The 23,233-nt window shown below is 45.3% G+C and overlaps 1 protein-coding gene across 1 annotated transcript in view; it reads left to right on the top strand.

The window, feature by feature from the left end:
- The window catches only part of STAB2 (stabilin 2), a 163,632-nt gene that overhangs the window by 57,055 nt on the left and 83,344 nt on the right, over positions 1–23,233 (top strand). The window contains exons 12-24 of the mRNA XM_042993052.1: positions 216–365; positions 1,736–1,879; positions 2,425–2,481; positions 2,635–2,760; positions 7,414–7,467; positions 7,768–7,848; positions 9,722–9,874; positions 12,597–12,659; positions 15,519–15,605; positions 16,647–16,733; positions 18,065–18,176; positions 20,118–20,298; positions 22,348–22,441. Of these exons, the coding sequence (XP_042848986.1) occupies positions 216–365; positions 1,736–1,879; positions 2,425–2,481; positions 2,635–2,760; positions 7,414–7,467; positions 7,768–7,848; positions 9,722–9,874; positions 12,597–12,659; positions 15,519–15,605; positions 16,647–16,733; positions 18,065–18,176; positions 20,118–20,298; positions 22,348–22,441 (1,389 nt within the window). The remainder of the gene's footprint in view (positions 1–215; positions 366–1,735; positions 1,880–2,424; positions 2,482–2,634; positions 2,761–7,413; positions 7,468–7,767; positions 7,849–9,721; positions 9,875–12,596; positions 12,660–15,518; positions 15,606–16,646; positions 16,734–18,064; positions 18,177–20,117; positions 20,299–22,347; positions 22,442–23,233) is intronic.

Consider the following 23,233-nt stretch of genomic DNA (forward strand, 5'->3'; position numbering starts at 1 on the left):
ACCTTCCTCGCTCCTGGTGGTTTGAGAGGACATTGATCATCGCCTCCCACTCTCCAGATTGTGCTCCCCCCAAAGTCACCTGTATCTGAAAGAGCCGAAGCCCAAGTTAGGGAGCCCTGGCATTGATGTCTTTGATTGGCCAATGCCTGCCTCACAACCTCATTTTCTCCTCCAAACAACAGTGGAGACTGAAAGAAGTGGCTCTCTCTCCTCAGGTAAAAGAGCTCTTGATGGATAAAGAGTCTGCTCAGTACTTTGTGAAACTCCATGTAATTGCTGGGCAGATGAACACTGAGAGTATGAATAACACAGACACCTTCTATACCTTGACTGGAAAGTCGGGAGAAATCTTCAATGACGATAAGGTAAGGGGTTCTCTGATTTTCACTCCCAGAACAAAAGCGTCTGCTGAACCAGTGCCCACAGCCATCTCTGTCTGTGGTTGGGCTTGCAAAGTTTATGAAGAACTTCTTTCCTTCTCCCTTGTTTGTCAAAGCACTTCCCTATGAGGAAAGAAGGGAAGAACAACCCCAGGAAGGACCAGGCAGGAGGGGACTGTTGTGAAAAGAGGGTTATAAAGTGTGGGATTTTGCTCTGGTCTGAATTCATTGTCAAGAGAACATCATTCAGGTGCCAGAGGGAAGGAAAAGCTTTGTAGTAAACCTGTTTCCTGGAAGCACCAGCCCAAAGCCAGATCAGCTTCCCTCTTACAGAAGGAAATAGACTATATTTGCTTTAGGTTGCTGGAGTTTATCTTTCCTCTGCAAACCTAACATTGCATCTCTCCTAAGGCCGTTAGGTCTGTTCCATTGTTTGAGTAAAACTACCCTTCCCCGCCTCACAAATAACTCTTTCTGTGACTTTACTGAGCAGGAAGGCACTTGATTACTAGAATGTACGTGTGTGGGTTATGGCCTATATCGTTGCATTTCACCAACTACCAATAGCTGATAGATTATTGAGCACTTACTCTATACAAAGTACTGAGGTGAACCTTTATTTACGTTCTATAAGACTTGCAACAACCCTGTAAAGGAGATTTTTCAAGTGGGAAAACTGAGAGGTGGCAAGTAAGGGCCAGAGCCAGGATTCAAATGCAGGTCTCCTTGACTCCAAGACCTAAATCATTAAGCAGTGTGTTGTACCGTGTGTGTGATGGATAGATGGATGGGTGGATGGATGGATGGATGGATGGATAGAAACCTAGATAGATGGATGAAAATTTTACTTCTTTTCTCACAAGGACATTCTTTCACTCATTCATTCATTCATTCATTCATTCACTCACTCATTCCTTCATTTATTCACTCATATTTCTTTCTTATAGCTTGTAAGAGCCACATAAAGGAAGAAGGAATTAGCTTTAGTCATTTATGCAGCAAAAAAAATTTTATTGTGTGCCTTGTGTGTACAACGCTCTAAAATAGGTGATAAATTTACAATAGATTGAATTGTTTTGCCCTTTTTGACCTTGTGGTCTATTGGGGGAGACTTATGATTGCTTCTTCACATTTAGAAATCACTGGTAGTCATCAATGATTTCACACATTATCTCATCTGATCTTAACAAAAGACTAGTCAAATCAAGCAAGCAAATGCCATCTTTCCCATTTTGGGTTAAGTGACTTACCCACGCTCATATAACCCGCAAATGGCCAGACCCAAGGACTTAAGACTTCTAATCCAGTACTCCTTCAAGGATACCAGCTTAATTTTATTTTTCTTGGTGTTTTAGGACAATCAAATAAAGCTTAAACTCTATGGAGGCAAAAAGAAGGCAAAAATTATACAAGGGAACATAGTTGCTTCCAATGGGCTCCTGCACATCCTCGACAGAGCCATGGATAAGATGGCACCCACGTTTGAGAGCAACACTGAGGTGAGGCATTTCAGGTAAAAGTTAGGTCAGTCCAAAGCCATCTTTCTTTGTTCCCTGGAGAGTCATACTGAAGAAGAAAATGCACACTATGTGCTTGTCCTTTGTGTGTGCTAGGACCCCAGCCATGGGGAAAATGGGATCATTTCTGTTTTCAGTAGAATTCTGGGTACCTCTGCCAACAGAAAGAAAAGCCTACAATAAAGACAGGCAAGATCTCAATTTTGTGACCTCTTTTATGGCCACATATGATGATTCTGTCCAGTGACCAGTTGTCATGAAAAGTTATCCCTCGTGCTTTGTGGAGGAGGGCAGTCCTCACCGCAATAAAAATTTATTCCTTTTGACTCATTTGGTGATGGCCAAAGTTTATTTCCGAACATCTGCACATCTGAACCACTAATTCAATAACAACAGGAAACATTCTATATGTGTTGCAGTTGACCGGGTTCTTTTCCATCCACATTCACACATAAATTCTGTCATGAACCTTTTACTGTTGGGACATCTATTTCTTAAACCACCTTATTTCTTCTCGTGATTTTTAGAAAACCATAATGACAATGTTACAACCAAGATACAGCAAGTTCAGATCTTTGCTAGAGGTATGTACTTTTCATGAATTTCTGGAAAATGGTTTTATGTCTTGTCTTTTGTATAATGAGCAAGGGTGTCAATTATAAATATGTGCTGAGGAATTACTTCAAGTATTTGTCAGAGATAGGTTGTAGATATAAAATTTCATTTTTCAAATGCAGGAAACCAATGTGGGACATGCTTTAGATGAAGACGGGGCTGGTGGACCATACACCATTTTTGTTCCAAGCAATGAAGCATTAGTTAATATGAAGGATGGCACTCTTGATTACCTCCTTTCTCCAGAGGTATGGTATGCTACTTACTCTGATGGCATCATGTCAGCATTACTGCCTCAGTCTGCACCCATACAGATTTTTCCCTAAACTAGGGATGTCCAATAAATAACATATGTATCACCACCTACCCTCCCTCAACCAAGGCAGAAATCATTAATCAATCACAGTTCTCTGGAACTATGGTTGTGGCTCCAATCTCCTGGTCAGAGTTCCAAGTAGCTATTACCAGTCAGACTGAGCACAGGAAATAAAATCTATTTGCAACCCCAGATCTAAATGATTGCTTTGATTTTTCCTGGGTCTTCAAATATTTCTCACTAGCAAAATCAAGATTTTAAGTTCCCTCCAACTCTAAAACCACCTAGAAAATGGATTCTAAACCAGGCCATTCTGGACCAGGTGTAGGCTAAATTTGAAAGGAATAAATGTTATTTTTAGATGCTCCATTCATTCCCTTCCATTGCTTCCATCTCTCTTCACAATAACCCTCTCCTTATATACCATAATCCTTCAACTCTTTCACATTTGCCTCCAGAAAGGAGATTTTTTTTTTACTCCTTCACACAAGAATGTAAGTGACTAAAACCATTTCAGGTGTTTCCTCTCCCAGAAATAACAGCCTTAAACTGAACAGAGGGGTAACAAATTATGGAATTTTGTTCATTAGAATGTCAAATGATGGAATTATGGGAAGGGCCACAAGCTTTCCTCCACTGCCCTGAAATTATGCCACCATCTTGGAAATGGGGCCAGACTATCCATGACCTCATGTAGATCAGTTCATTATACAGAATGGGGGGTCTGGATCTTTTAGGGTAGTGATTCCCAAACTTCAGTAGACTTAGGAATCACCCATGGGGCTTGTTAAAGTAGAAAGTTTCACAAACCATACCCCAAGAATTTTGATTTAATGACACCTGTATGAGACCTAAAAATAGACATCTGGGGAAGAACCAACTTTCTAACCCAGGTGACCTGGGCTACACTGTTTTTTGAAACCTCAAACTCATTGCATGTATAGTTTAGAGATGTACATGGATACATACCTTTCTAGAATACTTTCAGGTATCTACAAGGATATTTTGCTTTCCGAAAACTTTGGATTAAAAATATGTGGATTGAGGAGATAAATCAGAAGGTAATCTCTTGCACTGCAAATAGATGTTCAACATATTAAGACATCGCTACAGGTTTCCACTTAAAATGTCAGATTTCCCGGCGTCTTCAAGATAGGATGCTATTTTTAAAATACTATTCACATGCAAGTTTTCCAAAATGTAGCTATTGCAGAAAAATGGTTATAGCTCTCTTTGGAGCTCACACTCATACTTACTTTTAAAGCTAAAAAGTAATGTGGCTCCCCTAGGAAATTATTAAAATCTTGAGATTATATGGCCTCTCTGAGTACATGGCTTCTTATATGATACCATTTTAAAAAAATAATATTAAGGGAGTTCTCAGACACCTAACCAGCTACATTTAAAATTAAAACAAAACGTTTTAACTAGAATTGAAAAAAAAATCAACCTCCCTGCTTTTCTGTCAAGCAATTTTGCTCAGAAACCTCTTATCTTCCTCTCTCCTCACAACTCCTTCCAGCTGTGGCTGGAGCTGGCTTGCTCTGGCTCTGGAGAGTAGATTGTGAGCCTCTTCCCAGCTTAGTTCAGTGAGATAACCTTGTAGCTTGAAATTCTCACCTATGGTGAGAATATTACCATGACAGAAATTGGCCAACTCTATAAATCTGGGCTACTTTTTTCCCCCGTAGAACTGATTTACCAGGACACTACTGCTTCTGGCTCTCAATCTCCTTGTTCTCAAAGGCAGTACTTTTCTGCCCACAAAGAATATAAAAATTTCAAATCTCTTTTTTCTTAGCCCAAACTGTTCTTCTACTTTAATTCCTAGGTGAGGAATAAAATGATCATTTCTGCTCTTTTCTCAGGTCCAGAACCTGTTCAGTTAAAACTTCTCAATCTGTAGGAAGGTCCTTCTCTCTCCATGCATTTTAATAGCATCTTTTAGCTTTATTTCGGGGAACAACCTCAGCTGGAGACAGTAAAGCCCCCATCAGCTAAACCGGGGAAATGGAAAATAAACTGATTTTATTAGAGGAATGGTTTCTAATTCTGATTTTGGAATGCCGTGTTTCCTTTCCAGTGTATCTTTCTGCTTCTCCCTGAGGCAAAATTTCTGTCCTGAAACCACCCTATCCCCACAGAGACCACAGCTACTGATTACCAGCCCCAGTTTATGACTTCATCACTGAACTAGGCAAAATGAAAGCAGAGGATACCAGAGACTGGCCCTTGCCAGCTCACAGATACCCTGCAAGTAAAATGGGACAAAGGGAGGTGAAATTAAAGAGTTGAAGGTCACATTAACAGTTTGGTAGAAAACCCGTTCTCTTTCTGCCCTAGCATCAAAAGGCTTGGTTTTTTGGTATTTTTACCTAAAACAGCAGGGAGGAAGCGAATGTCTTCATAAGGGAAAGGATGCACTACACCGACAGGCTCCCCAACACCAGCAGCACCTGGACACACATCCTGTCAATTTGAGCCGCGCTGGACTGAATGATGACCTTCATGGCTCCCAGCCATGGGACAGGAGACAGGCTCTCCACAATGGCAGGAATGACGCTCATCCATCCCTTTGTCCCTTTTATTCTCCTCTTTCTTGTAAAAAGGATCCAACACCAATGAATTCGTAGGGCTTTAGAAGTGAATTACCCAGCTGATAAAGGCTTTCCTACAGAATCAGAGGGTTGGAAGGGGTCCACACCAGGCTCGTTCTCTTGCAGGTGAAACCGAGACTAGAGGAGCTAAGTGGCTAGCTCAAGGTCACAGAAGCAGACTTGGGATTAGAACTCAAGATGCCAACGTCCAGCTCAGTGCTCTTCCCAGGACCTCTTCCCCCATTTAACTTATTGGCGCAGATGTTTACACAGGGTCCGCTGTGGGTCCTGCACTGTACCACCTGGCGACGCTGATTAATAAGCCAGACAGGCCCCGTCCCTGCCTTGCAAGAGTTTGCAGCCCACTTTGGGCTGACGTTCCCCAGCGGTCCCCACTTTTTCTCACATTTTCTGCCACTGAGCGTCCAAACTTGTAATAGCATCGCGTCTGCCCCCAAGCCCTCACTTCTGAGTACCATAAAGCAGCTGCAAGGGGAAGTGAAGACCCAGAGTCAAAGTGACTTGCTCAAAGCCATGCAGGAACAGAGCCAGGGCTCCAGAAAACATCACTTCCAGGGCTGGCTACCTGGTGTTCAACTTGAACATTCTTACGGTAATCCTGCTCTGCGCATACTGCCTTTGGCTTATAGATGTGGTGGCCACGCAATCTATCATCCACACCGGGACACCTGAGAGCGAATGGGGCTGCCAAAATAATAGGTGTGAACCAGGGCCGTCCCAGACAAGCCAGGATGCTGCCTGCGGGTAACTCCCCTGGCACAGGGACCAAGAACAAATGCAGAAGGGAGTCTGAGTGAATGGAACTCAGATTCAGCAGGGATTCCTTTTGGCCTGGGACTTTTCTCTATTGTAACGTGTCCCTAGAATGGTCAGCCTCTGGAAGGTTACTATGATCTTGATTTGTGATCCTCCTCCTGTCCAAGCCAGAGTAACCATGGCTGTGCCACGTGAGAAGCAGAACTCAAGGATGGCGGGGTCTGGGTGGCTCAGTTGGTTCAACATCCAACTCTTGGCTTCAGCTCAGGTCATGATCTCACAGTTCATGGGATCGAGTCCCACGTTGGGCTCCGAGCTGACAGGATGGAGCCTGCTTGGCATTCTCTGTCTCTGTCTCTAATAAATAAATAAACATGTTCAAAAATAAAGAAGCAGAACTTAAGGGCTATGAAGCTTCTAACTCTCAGCTCTGACTCTACTGGGAGATTGCAGACATCCTGCAGTAGACCGCCATGGCCACTGGTCCCCAGAGAGAATGGTTCCCCATGCTCCTCACCTCTGTACGCTCTCCCCACGGCACCCCGGTGGGGACCTGCTGATGGTCCCAAGGCTCTCTTTTTCCCTCTGCTGCTACAGTTTTTCCGAAGTATGAGAAATCTTGGAAAGGGCTTTGAAGGAGAGATGACCATGTACCATGGTAGCACAGAAGGGGAAAATGTCCTGACCACATATTCCTAAGGATTGTATATTCCTAAATAACCAGTATGTGGTCTGACAAGCAGGCATTTATTTATAGAGAAAGAAAACAGAATCCTAAACTGAGGCTCTCTTAGAAAATCCAGAATGTAGGTTTAGACACTCAGAGAGGTAATGGAGCAGAGTGACTGAGAACTTCTTAGTCTTATACCCTAGGTTAACTTTGTGACCTCTGTCGCGTCTTTAAAACTCGGTGTTATCACGCATAAAATGAGTCAATAGCAGTCCCTCCCCCATAGGTTTTTAAGAAAATTAAATAAAATGTGTGCATAATGTTTTCAGAACAGTCCCTGACACAAAGCAGGGATTTGGTGAATGTTAGCTATTTGCAGATGGGGTTTTTCTCACCTTCCACTTCCCAGTGAAGAGTTAATGGGTCATTTATTTTTCTTATTTTTTATTTATGTGTCCAAAGTCACTGGAGGAGGTACCCACAAGAGGGGGAAAGTTGTGTTTTCTGCAATGACTAAAGAAGTATTTTGATTCCTTTGCAGGGATCTCGGAAGCTTCTGGAACTCGTCAGATACCACATTGTCCCATTTACTCAGGTTGGCCCCACTTTCCTGCTCTATTTTTCCCTGCTTTCCACATATCTGACCTCTCTTAAATTCCATTATTACAGTGCTAGAAAATGTGTGACAATTGTTCTTTATCTGTAGCCCTGAGCATACCCTTAGCAATGAATAGTGAGCCTGTTATCAGAGAAATCCTCAAAGCCACAAAACTCATGACATCAAAGCTCCCATTATTTATTTCATAGACTTCCAGGCTATTTTTTCCCAGTGAGAACTTTACAAAATCAGGGCTCTATGCATTGCTCAAAAAGTCTCTATTGTTCTCTTTTGCAGCTTGAAGTGGCCACTCTCATTTCGACCCCACACATTAGGAGCATGGCCAACCAGATCATACAGTTCAACACAACCAACAACGTAGGTGAAAATTTTACCGCAGATGTCATGACTCATATGCATTTATGCTCTGATTATGCTTGTTCACCATGTTATCCTACCTCTATGCTAACTCACAGGCTTACAATCTTTATGATTATTTCATTCACTTGCCATTTCCTTCATTTCATTATTTCAATTCATTATTAATTTGCTGAGCAGCTACACGTGTGAGACTCTGAACTAGATGCCAAGGATAAAGCAATGAAGAAGACAAGCTTACATTTCAGCAAGGAAAACAGACTTTAAACAAGGAATTAGCAGCCAGTTATTTAATTATAATTGTAAGAAGTGTCATTGTAATTATAATGAGAGCTTACAATAGGAGGAGGCTGTACCAGTCTGGGGGTCTAGAGGTCCTCAGTGAGGGAGCAATGTATTAGCCAAGCTTCAATGGATGAGTACAGTAAACTTGGTCAGAGATGAGTAGAAGAGAGTTCCAGGCAGAAGGGAGAACATGTGCAAAGGTCCTGAGGTGGGAGGGAACATGACTTATTCAAGAAACTCCGTGAGGCAGTGTTATTCCAGTACTTCTCTGAGCTAATACAGCCAAAGTCTGACAGCATGCAGATTATGGTTCTTGTTCATTCACTGTTGGTGATGATGATGATGACAATTCATCTTTTCTGTATCTACCGAGTTGCAACTATGTGCTAGACATCATTCTGGGTCCTATATGTAGCCCACTGAGCAAATAGGGAAAAGTCTCTAGCTGCATGGAACTTTCATTCTAGTGAATAGGATGACAGACAATAAACAAATTAAGTAAGTAAAACACAGCATCTATTAGAAAGTAGTAAGTGCTAAGGCAAACAAACAAACAAACAAGGGGCTGAAGCAAGGGTGGGGCTGACATTTTACATAAAGTGCCCAAGAAATCCTCATGGAGAAGAAAATATCAGGGCAAAGTCCTGAAGGAAATGAAGGAACAAGCAGCATGAATATCTGGAGGAAGGAACATTCTAGAGACAGGAAACAAAGAAAGGATATTCCTGGATGAGAAACAGCAAGCTCATCATGGCTGGAACTGAGGGGTTGAAGGAGGAGCGGTAGGAGAAGTCAAGGCAGTAGGAGGGAGAAGGAGAAGTGGGGTCAGGTCACACATGGCCGAAGAACTCTTTACTTTAAATGAGATGAGAGGCCCTGGGGGATTTCAAGCAGGGCAGATGACATGATCGGATGCATGTTCAGGAAAGGCTAGTCTGGAGCTGATCGCAATAACCCAGAGAAGAACGATGGTGACTCAGACCAAGGAGCAGGGGTGTGGGAAGACGTGGATACATTCTGAAGCTATTTTGAAGGAAGCCACAAGAGAATTTGCTGATGGATTAGAGGAAGAAGACTCCTGAGCTTCTGACTCGACCCCCCAGAAGGATGGAGTTGCCATTAATACTGCAGGTGGAGCAGATTTGGGGGGAGTGGTGCGGAGGTCAGAATTCTTTGCTAATCTATTCATTTTCTGCTCCCTGCCTACAACATTAGCAAGAACTTGTCTGGTTTGGTTTTGGTTTTGGGGTGGTTTTTTTGTGTTTTTTTTTGTTTTGTTTTTGGGGTTTTTTTTTTACTGATGTATCCCCAGCACCTAAAGCAGAGCTTAATACAAGGTCAATAAATGTATCTGAATGAATGGATCCCCAATTCGCCAACAGAGAGGTAAAACAGTTACGCCAAGGTCTCTTAGCAAATACGTTATAGAGCTGGAATATGAGCCCAGCCCTTCTCATAGCAACCTTCCACTCAAAAAAAAGTTAAGTGATGTTGAAGGCTCTTTAGAGAGGTTGCCCCTACTCAGCTCTGCCTGAGGATTGCTGGTGCCCTGCAGGACAGAACAAAAGATGTCATTGCTTCTTTCCAGGGACAGATTCTGGCAAATGGTGTAGCAATGGAAGACACTGAAGTCACTGCCAAAAATGGTCGAATCTACACCCTGACTGGAGTTCTTGTTCCTCCCTCCATTGTGCCCATTCTGCCTCACCGATGTGATGAAACCAAGAGAGAGATGAAATTGGTAAGGAAACTAGAAAAATAAAGAGGGGCCCCTAAACAGCCCCACAGAGTAGGTAACATTCTTTCCTCTCACAATTCTCAGGAAGCTGACAAGGAGAATTTCACCACAGGAGACTCATTCCAGAGGGGTTTCCGCCTCCATGAAGAGGCAGGCAGACCCAAGGTCCTATTTCATAAAGTGTGAATGAAGGCTCCACTGGGGAATTTTCCACAATGATCGATGCCTCCCAGCTATATTGGCTTTTTAGAGCTGCCATAACAAACTACCACAAACTCAGAGGCTTAGAACAACAGAAATTTATTCTCTCACAATTCTGGCGGCCAGTGGCCTGAAATCAAGGGATTAGCAGGGCCGTGCTCCCTCTGAAGGCTCTGGAAGGGAGATCCTTCCTTGCCTCTTCTGGCTACTGCTGCCTCCCAGTGATCCTTGGCATTGGCTTTCTTCCCTGTGTAGGTCACTGTGTGTCCCCTTCGCTTCTTTTAAGGACACCAGTCAATAGATTCAGAGCTGACCCTAATCTAGTATGACCCCAGCTTAACTAACTACATTTGCAAAGACTCAATCAGGAGAACATGAATTTGGTGGGGAACACTATTCAACCCACTACCCTTGAAGAAGCAGGATCAATCCTTGTCTCTGTCACCTGGGACTACCTTGCTCCAGGCCCATAGCTTTACTCTAAGAAACTTAAAATAGAACTTCTTCTCAGGGAGATGCTCTGGCCTCACCAATCAACCATCTTTCTGATCTTCTTTTCAAATGCCAAACTTTCTGTTTGCCTAAGAGCTTGGGTACCCTCTAATGGCCTTTCCTGTTTCCATAGCAACTTACTTGGTTCAGCTGCTTCTCTTCAAAGCACCCCAAATTTCAACACTGCTGTACATGTAATCTTTCAGTTCCCATGGAAACCATACCCCCAAAGTTGCAGCAATAGTAGGTCTGGGACACTCAATAATACTCTTCAGGACACTTCAATAATGCTTCAATGATTGTTCTCAAAATATCCTTGGAATATGGGCATTGAACAAGGAATAATGGCCTCATTTTATAGGTTTTGTTTATTCCCTCTTCTTATCGTGAAGGCTGGAAATAGCCAGTTGGACACCTGGCACAGGATTGTGGCTGGCTCTTCTGATATGTTTTAGGATATTGTGATGGGACTAGCCCTCTGTGCCCTTCATATACCATAAGGAGGATTTGATTCAACTCTGAGCACCGCCTTTTAAGAGAGGCAGAGAGTCACTTTCACGGCCAGTTTCTGGCAGTGATTTATGCTTGGTTCATTCTCTGAAAAAAGTTTTGGCAGGTGCATCACCTGGCTTGGGCCGGGGTGAAGATCAGAACAGGCCAGCTGAGAATAGTCTCATCTTCTATTGCAAAGGTGAAAGATTTAGGAAAATAGGGCCTCTGCCAGAAAGACTCAACAGGAATCTAATTATTGACTTCAGAGCTTCCCCACCCCAAGCAGCTGCAACTCAATATGTGACTTTGAGAGGCAACCCAAAGGATTTTGGTTTAATAGGGGAAAGAGCTTGCCAACACCTGCCTTAGGATGGTCTTCTTTTACTATTTTCTCTGGGTTTAAGGCCAAATCTATATGCTCTACTTGATTTAGGATGGTTTTGATGAGGTCTATTAAAAGTACAAATGCATTCTCTGTGAAATATTTAGGGCAACACAGACTAGGAGAGGCAGGCAGTGTCTAGAAGTCTCAATTTTCACCAGCTTGAACCCATAGCTGCCTTTAGGTATGTATGTTTAGAGGTTTAATTAATAATTCTCTGTTCTAGTTAGAGCCCCCGCAGGAAACAGAACTTATCCCAACAGTTCAAATGAAGAGACTTTAATGAAACTACTACAGAGAGGTGGGCAGGGCTAAGGAGACAAACCAGTGATGCTGGGGCATCCAAGGAGAAGTAATGGCAGGAAACCATTACCACCCAAGACCAAAGAAGTGAGGAGGGAAGGGACTGGAGGTACCTGAACCCAATGAGGGCTGGAAGGATGGAAGAAGTGACATCTATCAGGAGCTATAGGAATGATATCCAAGCAGAGATGTAGGGAAGAAGTACCTTGATCTTGCCCTCCTCCTACCCACCAGTCTCCTGCTGGCACGTCACATTGGCCAAGACCAATCAGAAGCTGGCAGGAGAAGCTGAGAGACTGTTCTTTGACATCTACCTGCTGGAGCACAGAGCCCAATAGAGACGGTCAGAGAATTGATCTGGAAAGATTTGGAGGCACACACCCCTCTCCTTCCTCCTGAATTCAGAACCAATGAAGCAAGAAGCCCAAGGGAGTGAAAGGCAGAGATTCAACATTCAGCTCCATTGGTGGGAAGCTAATTGGAGAACAAGGCCATAAGTGTGCGGCCAGCACTAATGCGTCACCCCTAGCAGGTGGACAACTGCAGTGCCTCCCTGGGGACAGGCGCCTTACATGGCACAGAGTCAATCAGAAGCCTGAGGCCGGTGGACCTACAATCTGACCCTGAAAGCGGGGGTGGAGTGGGCCGCTCTGAACAGGCTGAGCTCCAGGTCCCAATCCCTCTGGCACTGACTTCACTCCTCGCTGGGGAGGCATCAGTGGGGAGTGGAGACAGAGGCCTCGAGTGTTGAACTAGTGGAACCCCCTCCGTAGGAGGGACACATGAGACTGGATCGGGTGGTCCCTGCTCCCTCTTCCAGGGGCGCCTGTACTGATCCATTGTCTTCCCTTCCAGGGCACCTGTGTGAGCTGTTCCCTGGTGTATTGGAGCAAATGTCCTGCTAATTCTGAGCGCACAGTGAGTGTGACAGCTTCATGAAACCACACAACACCCAAGCAACCCCCACTGGTGGTGTTTCTCATCCTTTCTACCTTTCTTCTTAAAAGATATTAATTCAGGGACGCCTGGGTGGCTCAGTCAGTTAAGCATCTGACTCTTGGTCTCTGCTCAGGTCATGATCTCACAGTTTGTGAGTTCGAGCCCCACGTCAGGCTCTGCACTAGCCGTGTGGGGCCTGCTTGGGATTGTCTCTCTTTCCCTCTCTCTCTGCCTCTCCCCTGCTCACTCTTTTTCTCTCTCAAATAAATAAACTGAAAAAGAAAAAAGATATCTATTCCAACTGGGGTAACTTCACACTAGCTCTTAGCCTACTATATGGGGGAGGGTAGACAGAGCTGTGTTTGAACCCTTGCTCATTAACCCTAGGTGCATTGCTTAACCTTTACACTAACTTCCTTTGTCTGTAAGTAATAATAATAATAACAATAATAGGATTAGCATAGATAAAAACCCAAGTACAATACCTAAATCAAGTGGCTACTCAGTAAAGTTTCATTCCTTCCCTACTTAGCCCTCCTAAGTTTGTGCAGGGGGTGCAAACCTTTACCTTCACCATCTGAAGGTCTCCAGCTGGGCCTGAGAATTAAATTAACATTAGACGGATTAACAAGAGGAAAGTTCACAGCTTTAACATGCTCCTTGGGAGCCCCCTGAGGAAAATGAAGACGTGAAGAAACAGCAAAACCCAAACTTTTATATAGTAGGTTGACTAAAGAGAGGCAATCGTGGAAAAGTCGCGAAAACGTACAGGGAGGCTGGAGGAAGTTCACAGCTATTTTAACAAGGTCCATTGGTGCAGGTTTTTCTTGACTTCAGCTTCCTGTCTCTGGTGACAAGATGTCTCTTGGGTCCTGATGCAGGGAGGGCATCTTTCACAGGACAGTTTGATCTCCTGTTTTCAGAAAGAAATAGGGAGGTCAGAAGCCAGAGTGTCCCTTTTCTATCTGCTGTTTTTCAAGTGCCTTGAGTCAAAATAATCTCTATGCCGAAATGGCCTTATTTGGCACATTCTGCCACAGCATACTCCTGTTTGCCCTTCCTAAGCATTTTTCTAGATAGAAGTGCAAAGACTATCAAGAAAATGATATTAGGATCATCAAACCCTTTTCAAGTTTCACTGAATTCTGGACACATCTATTGAGAGCTGGTTCCTAGAGCATAAAGACAAATGAGTTACTGTTTTGTTCTGGTTTTGTTCTTGTGTTGAGAACCTCTAATCTCACAAGGAAACAGATAGTATATAACAATCCAGAATTCATATGTCAAGGACTCTACTGGTGGCAAAAGCAAAATGCTCCAAGGTAAAATTGATGAGAGAAATTTCTGCCTATAATTTTGTCCTAAAAGAGAGCATATCAACCAGAAGTTTCATTCAACACTAGCATAGATCACTAGGGAAGGACATGAGATCTTTAACACAATCCTACTGAGAAGCACTTAATAAGGCAAAACGTTAAAATTAAATAGGTACAGCTGTTCAGGTATTTATTTTGCTCAGTACAGCCATCACCGTTGAGTCCTGCAGGATGCTGTCAACCAGGGAATATGGAGAGGGAGGAGAAAAGAGGAAATCATGTTGACTAGCATCAGTAATTGTTGTGTGCCAGACATTGTTCTAAATGCTTTATGTAGCAAAACTATGAGGTAGGTATATTATCATTATATCCATCGTGTAATCTGGGAATGAGGTAAGGAAACATAGAATATCTTGCACAAGGTCACACAGCTAATATGTGGCAAAACCGTGACTCTACATTGCCTCAGCCCAAGTAAGGAAAAGAAGGAGAGGAAGAAGGGGTAATTAGACCATGGGTTAGAATCAGAAAAGCCTCAAAACTGCCATTCACAGGCTCCTATGATCTAGACTTGCTTAATTATCCTGAGATCCGACAAGAGGACTGAATACTCCTTCCTCAGTGTCCTCAAAATTCCTTTATATATCTCAGATTTTAGGATTTTATAGTCCGTGAAATTCTCAGTGCTACCTTCTTAAGCTTCAGCATCAACATTTCTCTAACATAAACTTTGAGCCAAGGACAAAATGCTTACGATAAAACCTGGGGTCAGCATTATGGTCCCATTTCACAGATGAGGCAGCTGAGGCCCACAGAGACTATGTGACTTGCCTCTGCTATCCTAAAGCTAGTACATGGTAAGACCCATTCTCGGGACATTTTAGAAAAAAAAAGATTTACCTGTCTGGGCCTCAGTTCCCTCATCTACAAAGAGGGATGAAAAATATCCACATGGAGTTAAAGATAGATGACCTCATATATGCAATGTGTCTGCCCTTAGTAAGTTCTTGCTGAAATGGGAGCTCTAGATAATTATGATTAGGCACAAGGGGTTACAGAGTGAAAAGTTGCATTTAAACCTGCCCCCATACCCATACACACCACTCCTGATTGTAGATCTTTCTACAAATTAGAGAGAGATTCTACTGCCTCCAAAATTTCTATATAGCAGGAGCTTAGGGATGGCTATTGATCAGAAGGGGAGGCTAAGCCACATCCTGGATGAACAGGAAAGTGTTCCCTGATTGGTTGGCAATGTCTGCTATGGCACGAGAGGAGATGTAAAGATAAATGTGCCCTTATTTGTGCAAATCCCGCCTGTATTCTACCAAGAAGATAACCGAGGCCTAAAGAAGGTGACTGAGCTCTGGCTGGGAGCCACGTGGGCTGGTGTGCTCTGGGGCGCTTCCCTGACATCGACAGTAAATGGAAGTAGGATGTCCAGTATATGCAGAAGCTGACCAACCCCCAGAGGACCTCAAAACACAGACTCAGTGCATTTTTCCCATTGGCTTTCTTCCAGACGCTCTTCACACACAGATGTGTCTACACTGGCAGAATAAGGAGCCTGAAGAGCGGCTGTGCCAGATACTGTAATGCCACTGTGAAGGTGAGGCCAGCAGCAAAGGGCAGCTCTAGGGCGACGCTCTTGGGCCTCAGGGTCTGTGGGCTCACAGGTTGCTGGTGGGGCCTTGGCAATGTCTTCCTACAGGGGAATGGAAGGGCGGACTCTACATGGCGTCTGGGTCACCCCCCTCCCTGCATCCATCTCTCCTGTGGCTCCCTATCGCTCTTAACACAGAGCCTACACTCCCGATGCTCCCGCACGGCCCAGCCTCTGCCAGGGCTCCGACCTGTCTCTTACCCTCACTCCCACATCAGAACGTGCACGCTTTCCCCTCCCTCCCTCGGAGAGCTCTTCCAGGATTGTCTTGGAACTGGTTCATCTTTCAAGTGTTTAATTCACCCCCTGTCACCACCCAATGCACAGTGGCCCCCCAGTCTCCCCTGACCTTTGTCCCCACCTGCCACCATTTCACTACAGTATTTTGTCTTCCCAGCAATTACAGATCTTGGAAAATTTCTTTCTTTCTTTCTTTCTTTCTTTCTTTCTTTCTTTCTTTCTTTCTTTCTTTCTTTCTTTCTTTCTTCCTTTCTTTCTTTTTTGTTTTCTTTCTTTTTCTTCCTTTCTTTCTTTCTTCCTTCCTTCCTTCCTTTCTTTCTTCCTTCCTTCCTTTCTTCCTTCCTTCCTTCCTTTCTTTCTTCCTTCCTTTCTTTCTTCCTTCCTTTCTTTCTTCCTTCCTTTCTTTCTTCCTTCCTTCCTTTCTTTCTTTCTTCCTTCCTTCCTTCCTTTCTTTCTTTCTTTTTTTTTTTAATTTGTGGTCTCTTCCTGGACTTGATAGACCATGGGGTGCATGAGCACAAGCCTTCACGTCTCGTTCTCACGGTGCCAGAGCCGGGTTGGCACGCGGTCGGCCTTAGTACGTGTGTGGCGAGCAGATGGCTGTGCACCAGCTGTGCTATCATCTGCAAGAGAGAAAGTCGGGCTCACACAGGGTTGATTATAATAATGGAAATTAAAATATACTTCCTTTGAGGAATTGGCACTCTGCTTGCGGTTTCAAAAAGCAACATGCATTTTGTTTTTCAGATACCAAAGTGCTGCAAAGGCTTCTACGGGCCGGACTGCAACCAGTGTCCAGGAGGCTTCTCGAATCCATGCTCTGGGAACGGCCAGGTGATGAAAACTTTGTCATGAATGCTGAGGTTGACCTGTCCTAAGTCAAGTGGAAAAATAAGTTTTAAAATCACTAAACCAAGAAGTGTTACAGTGTCAACCACTACTCCCAGGAAGTACAAGAAATAGATCAGTTGCTAAAAGAACAGAAGGTTCTGCAGCAGAAGGAATCTGGGGACAGAGGGCAACAGGGGTGGGGAGTGGGGAGTCTGGTGGTGTTCCAGTGTCTGCTTTCCTGCTGCTGACCACTTGACCTTGGATAGCTCAACGAGGCTCCCTCTGACCCCACTTTCCTCTTATGGGAGGTAGCAGGGTACCCTGCATTGACCTCCAAGATTCCTTCCAAGACTAAGATTCTGTGATAATTTAAACAAACAAAAAAAAGCACTGCCCAGTGATTGCTTTTTTTTTTAAGTTTATTTATTTATTTTGAGACAGAGACAGAGACAGAGTGCTAGCGGGGGAGGGGCAGAGAGAGGAGAGACAATCTTAAGCAGTCTCCGCATCATCAGTACAGAGCCCGATGTGGGGCTCAAACTCACGAACCATGAGATAATGACCTGAGAGGCAAGATCAAGAGTCAGACGCTTAATTGACTGCGCCACCCAGGTGCCCCTGGGTGATTGCCTTTTTCAACCCACCTCCAAAACCTAGTAAAATGTGAAGGCCCAAATTTAACTCACCTAGTTTGGAGGCTAAACAAACAAAGGTAAAACGAGCTACGGTTCACATGGGAAATTACAGATCTACGCATTTAAGAAACCCAGATCTGAAATATGCCCCTTTTGAGGGGAAGGAAAAACCGCACTCATGAGCAGGTTGAGGCGAGGTGAGGAGAACAGGGCAGAGCGGGTACTAATCAGCTACTGCAGCTGACGGCGGGAGGCATGGGGGCCCGACCGGGATGCGCGGCGAGCGCTGCAAAGCCAACCTGGAAAAGGCTGAAAAGGCAAAAAGTCTTACGCTGCAGGGGGAGACACTGCTGTCTGAAGTCATAAAGCAGAGCAATGGAGACAACGGCCAGCCTTCTTGCTGAAGGTCGGTGGCTTGTCACACCATCCCTCAAGCATTGTTTGCAGGTTCCCAGTGCGCCACCGCGACCCCCTTCCTCCCTGAATGGCTTCCCTTAACGTTCGAGATCCCAACTCAGGAGCCCAAGCCTGTCGCTGTTTTAGCATCCTACCTGATACCAATACAACTCTGCTTTTTACAAGGAGTCCCAAAGAGATGGAATCTGCACTCAAAGGAGTCAGGCCATGGCACGATGGCATCTGGGACTCCTTCACGGGTGAGTGTTGTCCTAACGCCCTTGGGGCCTCCTTTGCTTGCAGTGCGCAGATGGCCTCGATGGCAACGGGACGTGCATTTGCCAGGACGGCTTCCAAGGCTCCCAGTGCCAGTTCTGCTCCGACCCCAATAAATATGGACCCCGGTGTGACAAAAGTAAGTGGCACTTCCCAGGCTTCCTCCTGCTCAGGAGCCCAGGATCCCAGGATCCCAGGATCCCTCAGCCAGGATCCCTGCTGCACTGCAGCAAAGCAATAGTGCAGACACAGCCCCTTGGCCAGGCATTAAACAAAAATGCAGTTACATAATCTTGAAAACATGCATCATGCTTTTTAAAATTGCATCATGTATATATTTAAGAGGAGAGATACAAAGATCTACCAAAATAAATATCGACGTATATTTCTTCACTAAGATTAGAACTTGAAAGAACAAAATGATTAGATCAGAGTTGCTGTGGAATCAAGCCGACCAAAGTTAAATCCCCACGCTGCAACTGACAGGTTGTGTGACCTTAGAAAAAGTCTCTCATCGAGCCTCAATTTCCCCATTTATAAAATGAAGTTTGGTACCCACGTCATGGGTTTTTGATGAAGTCAGATCATAATTTAAGGCTTTAGCACAGAGCTTGCACCAGCAAGAAATCCGTAGATGGAGCTGTTACTACTCTCACTACTAACTCATCCATTTGTTACAAAGCACACAGCCCTTCCCCTCTCTTACCTTGTCTGATCTTCATAGCCACCTTTGAAGATGGCCAGGACATTAGAGCACAGCAGGGGCACGGCTGCCGATCTTAATCCACTGTTCTTTGTGCCAAATAAGGTTTCTCGGGGGAAAAAATAAAGTTTTATTCCAAAGCCTACTAACGCTGGCATTTTTATGAGGCCAGTGGGGCAGGATGCCGAGGTCAGGGAAGGCTTGGTGGGGGCTGCCTACACCAATGCCTCTCGTCCTGCTCTGTGGCTGCCTGCCATCCCTGGTGGGAGAGCCTCCCCTTCCTTCTGGCCCCCTGTCCCTTGCCAATTAAGCCCTGGCTGGTTTAAAAGTTTATGAAAAGTCTTTTGTTTTAAATCCAGCCATGCTTTTCCAGCCCTCTCACTCTGGCTCTCTTCCCTGTCCTGGATATTGGCTCCAAGCACCCACAGGAATCCCTCTCCCATCGCCCTCCTGGGGCAGAACCACAGATGCCTTCCTTTCTGATCATATCCAAATCCCCAAATCCTTGCCACTGAAGTTTGAGAAACTTCCCCTCCTTCCTCTCTCTCCCGCATGCATTGGAGCCTAGTCTGAAGCCCACATTGCAATTTTTAAGCACCTGTAATCAAAAGCAAAGCAAACAGCTCAAGTGGAAACTGGTAACAGGCATGTGGAACACCAGCTACTACACTGACCTACTGTGTCGGCACTTGGGCACGAACAGAAATGAAATTTGAAAGCCTAAGTTCGAGTCTCTGTTTGAAAACTTAGCAGCAAGTTAAGCAATTTGCTTCGCCTCCCTGGGCCTCGGTTTCCTCACCTGGAAATGAGGATGATGAAAGCACTCACCTTCAGAGGCTGGTGACTGTTCATGAGATGGTGCAGTTCAAGTCTGGCCCAGTGCCTAGGACGAGGTCAGTGCACAGATACTGACTATCAGTTATCCTGGTTTGCTGTGCTAGAGAGTGAGGAGCAAGTGTCAGCTGCACATCAGAGGCCATGCTGGCATGAGAAACCCCTTCTACAGATTCCAGAAAGGTCAGAAATTTCCAAACTAAGCTCTCTAACCACGAAGTAAATGAAGACCGAGTTCCTTGGCCTCTTTCACACACACACACACACACACACACACACACACACACACACACGCAAAGCATTTCTGAGACTGTGTTATTCCCCTCCTTGATGGGACAGCCAAGCTCCCTGTCTCAGGCACACTGAGAGACACTTGACAAGCTAAGAAATAGCCCCAGAGCCTTCCCCAGGCTCAGCCCCACGTTCTTCTCTGTAGGCATGAGGGGTGGTGAGGGGAGGTGGTCTCTCTCCTCCATACCTCATGTGTCCCATTGCTACACTTGTTCCCCCAACCCCTCAATGTCCCTCTTCCTTCCCTTCCAGAATGTCTGTGCATTTACGGAACATGCAATAACAGGATCGACAGTGACGGGGCCTGCCTGGCCGGCACGTGCAGAGAAGGCTCCACAGGGACGTTCTGCCACAAGCAGACCTCCACCTGCGGGCCCTACGTACAGTCCTGTCATATCCACGCCACCTGTGAATACAGCAATGGGACGGCAAGGTAGGCGCCACCCTTAACAGCCCACAGCCACTGTGCTCCCTGTAGATAGACCCCACCCATAACTACACTCTTTGCAAACAAAGCCCTGCTTTCTCTGGCTGCCAGTGTGGCTTTTGTGGAGAAAACCTCAGACTGAGCTGGGTTCAAATTGCAGCACCCCCTGCTTTGAGACTTACCAGCTGTGTGACCGTGGGTAAGCCGCTTAACCTCTCTGAGTCTCACTTTCTTCATCAGTACAGTAAGGATGATGTTGCCTACGTAGCAGGGCACTGGAGATTATAAAAACTGAATGTAAAAGCACCCAGCACCAGGGCTAGCACATCATAGGTGTTCAGTCATGGAAACTATGATTATTATCACCACTTATGCAAAGAAATGAACATTTGTCCACCACTTTCCAACCCTTTAAAAATGCCTTTACTGGGGCACCTGGGTGGCACAGTCAGGTAAGTGTCCAACTCTCCAGCTCAGCTCAGGTCATGATCTCACAGTTGGTGAGTTGGAGCCCCACATCAGGCTCTGTGCTAATTGCACAGAAACTGTTTGGGATTCTGTCTCTCCCTCTCTCTGCCCCTCCCCAGCTTGTGTGCGCTCTCTCTCTCTCTCTCTCTCTCTCTCAAATACATAAATAAACTTTAAAAATAAATAAAAATGCTTTTACTTCCTAAAGCCATTAATAATGACTCCCCTGTTAAAGGCATCTTATAGGAAATTGGCTCTTGGTCATTAGATCATGCAGTGGGCTTAGAGATGTGGGAGGGGCAATGTCAGAGGAGATTTCCCTCTCCAGGAAAATCTGCTTCAAAGTCAGTGACCACCCAAGAAATATTCTGGGAGATGCAGAGAATGTCTAGTATTCTTGGTCTTATTTTTAAAGCATTTTTCTTAATTTGCAATTGCGTAGTTACTTACTTACCTGCTTATGATCTGTCTCCCCCACTAGACTGTGGGCAGCGTGGGCCCAGAGACTGTGTCTTCTCCTCCATGGTCGTCCAATAGAAATGCATCTGCCTTGAGAGTTAGGATCTACATCCATGCATAAGTCAAAAATCACAAGTTATCAAAACTGTCCTTAAAACCTCTGAAATCACCCACAAAGGGCTATCAACATGGGTCTGCACATACTATATAAACTTAGGTAAATCAAACAGTGTTGGAACCCATCAGTCTGGTTTTTTCATGTGGGTACCAGACTAAGTATTTTTTTTTCCTCCAGGAGCCTTGATACAAGAAAAACAATTCTATTTAAGTTTTTGTGAAGCACATATGATTGAATTTGCCACAGTGACATGGGATAGGGTGAAGCCACAGGCGACCCAGCACCTCTCAGAAGGGTCTCAATAAATTATTAGTGGAATGAAAGAATGAATGAACGACGTGTTTGATAGTTAAAGTATCATGATGGGACATTTTGAAATGCGTGTCTGAAAGAAAGGGTGATGGGTCAGTAAACTATGTCCTCTCATGGAATCAGACGCCTGAGAGTGTCTTGCTCCAAAAAAAGAAAATCTGAGGGACCAGAGAGGGGAGAGAGGAGAGGTCTCATCTGACTGTCATTTTCAAGTACGCTAAAAACTATTGCATAGAAGGGACGGGAGTTGTTCTCTGCAGAACCACAGATGCTAAGCTAGAGGCAGATTCCAGCCCTGTGGAAGCAGGAAAGCTGCCAGACGTGGGGCCTCACGAGACGCAAGCGTGTGGAGGTGCCCTGCTAAAGGCTCCACGTGCTGATCTCATCTCCACAGCTCTGGGAGCGAGATTTTAGACTCTCGTTCCCGAGGAGGAAACAAAGTCTCCCAGAGGTTAAGGGACTCGTCCAGGGTCACACGACTGCTATGAGGTGGGGGGCCTGGCTTCCCACCCAGCCGTGTCTGACTGCAGACCCCCCGAAGTGCCCGTGACCACCTGACCACACTGGCTCCCTCCACAAGGGTAAACTGTCAAGCGCCTGGCCAGGAACCGGTTCAGCCCTGGCTGGCCGGCTTTCTCCTGGGCAGTGACTGCTTCCACGTCTGGGGCTGAATTTGTGCACTCACTCTTCTTTCGCAGCTGTGTTTGCAAAGCAGGATACGAAGGGGACGGAAGCCTCTGTTCAGAGACGGACCCTTGCGCAGGATTCACCCTGGGGGGCTGCAGCCACAATGTGAGTGTTGGTCTTCATTTCCAAGCGGCCTGGTGTTTTAGGAAATCCTGACCAAAAAGAGTGGTGTCTGATGGCTTTTCGTGTTAGCAGATTTGCTGGATTCCTGAAGCTTTGAAGACGGTGCTGGTGATTTCTGTGAGCTTCCATTCCTAAATCCACATGTGCAAGGGACGTCCCAGGACCACAGGAGCGCGGGTCTTTGGGCTCTTAAAAGCACAGCCTGAGGATCAGATATTGGAGATTATTAGTACTAAACTACTGATTCAAATATTACAGCTTACAAGAGACTTGAGTGCACCTGATCTCATTTGCTCTTCCCTCCCCGCCAGCCCAACGGGGCAGATGTTCTTATCCCCATTATACTGATGAAGAAACTGAGGTTTGGGGACAATAATAGAAACTAAATTCTATTATTGGATATAGCCCAGAGGTATAGCCCAAGCCCACCGCTGCCTTCAGAACACCTTTTGATTACCACCACCAGGCCGGAGTCACCTCCATTCCTTACCCACAGTTTAGAACCTCTCTGGCCCACCCACCAAATATTCATGGCCCACCCACAGCCACAGTGACTTGAGGTGGATCAGATCGCATTTCTCCCATGCTGAAACCCCTTCAGTAACTTCTCTTGGCTCTGAGGGTGAAATTCAATGTTAATGCCTTGCCCCACCCCCACCAGATGCCCCTTGGGCTAGTCCCGCCCACTCAACAACATACCTAGCACCTTTCTCCTCTCGCACTGCCTTTCAGCCTCCTAAGGTGGTCATCCCGACAGGTCTGGACTTGGTACCA

The sequence above is a fragment of the Panthera tigris genome, chromosome B4 (assembly GCF_018350195.1).
Source record: "Panthera tigris isolate Pti1 chromosome B4, P.tigris_Pti1_mat1.1, whole genome shotgun sequence".
Lineage (NCBI taxonomy): Eukaryota > Metazoa > Chordata > Mammalia > Carnivora > Felidae > Panthera > Panthera tigris.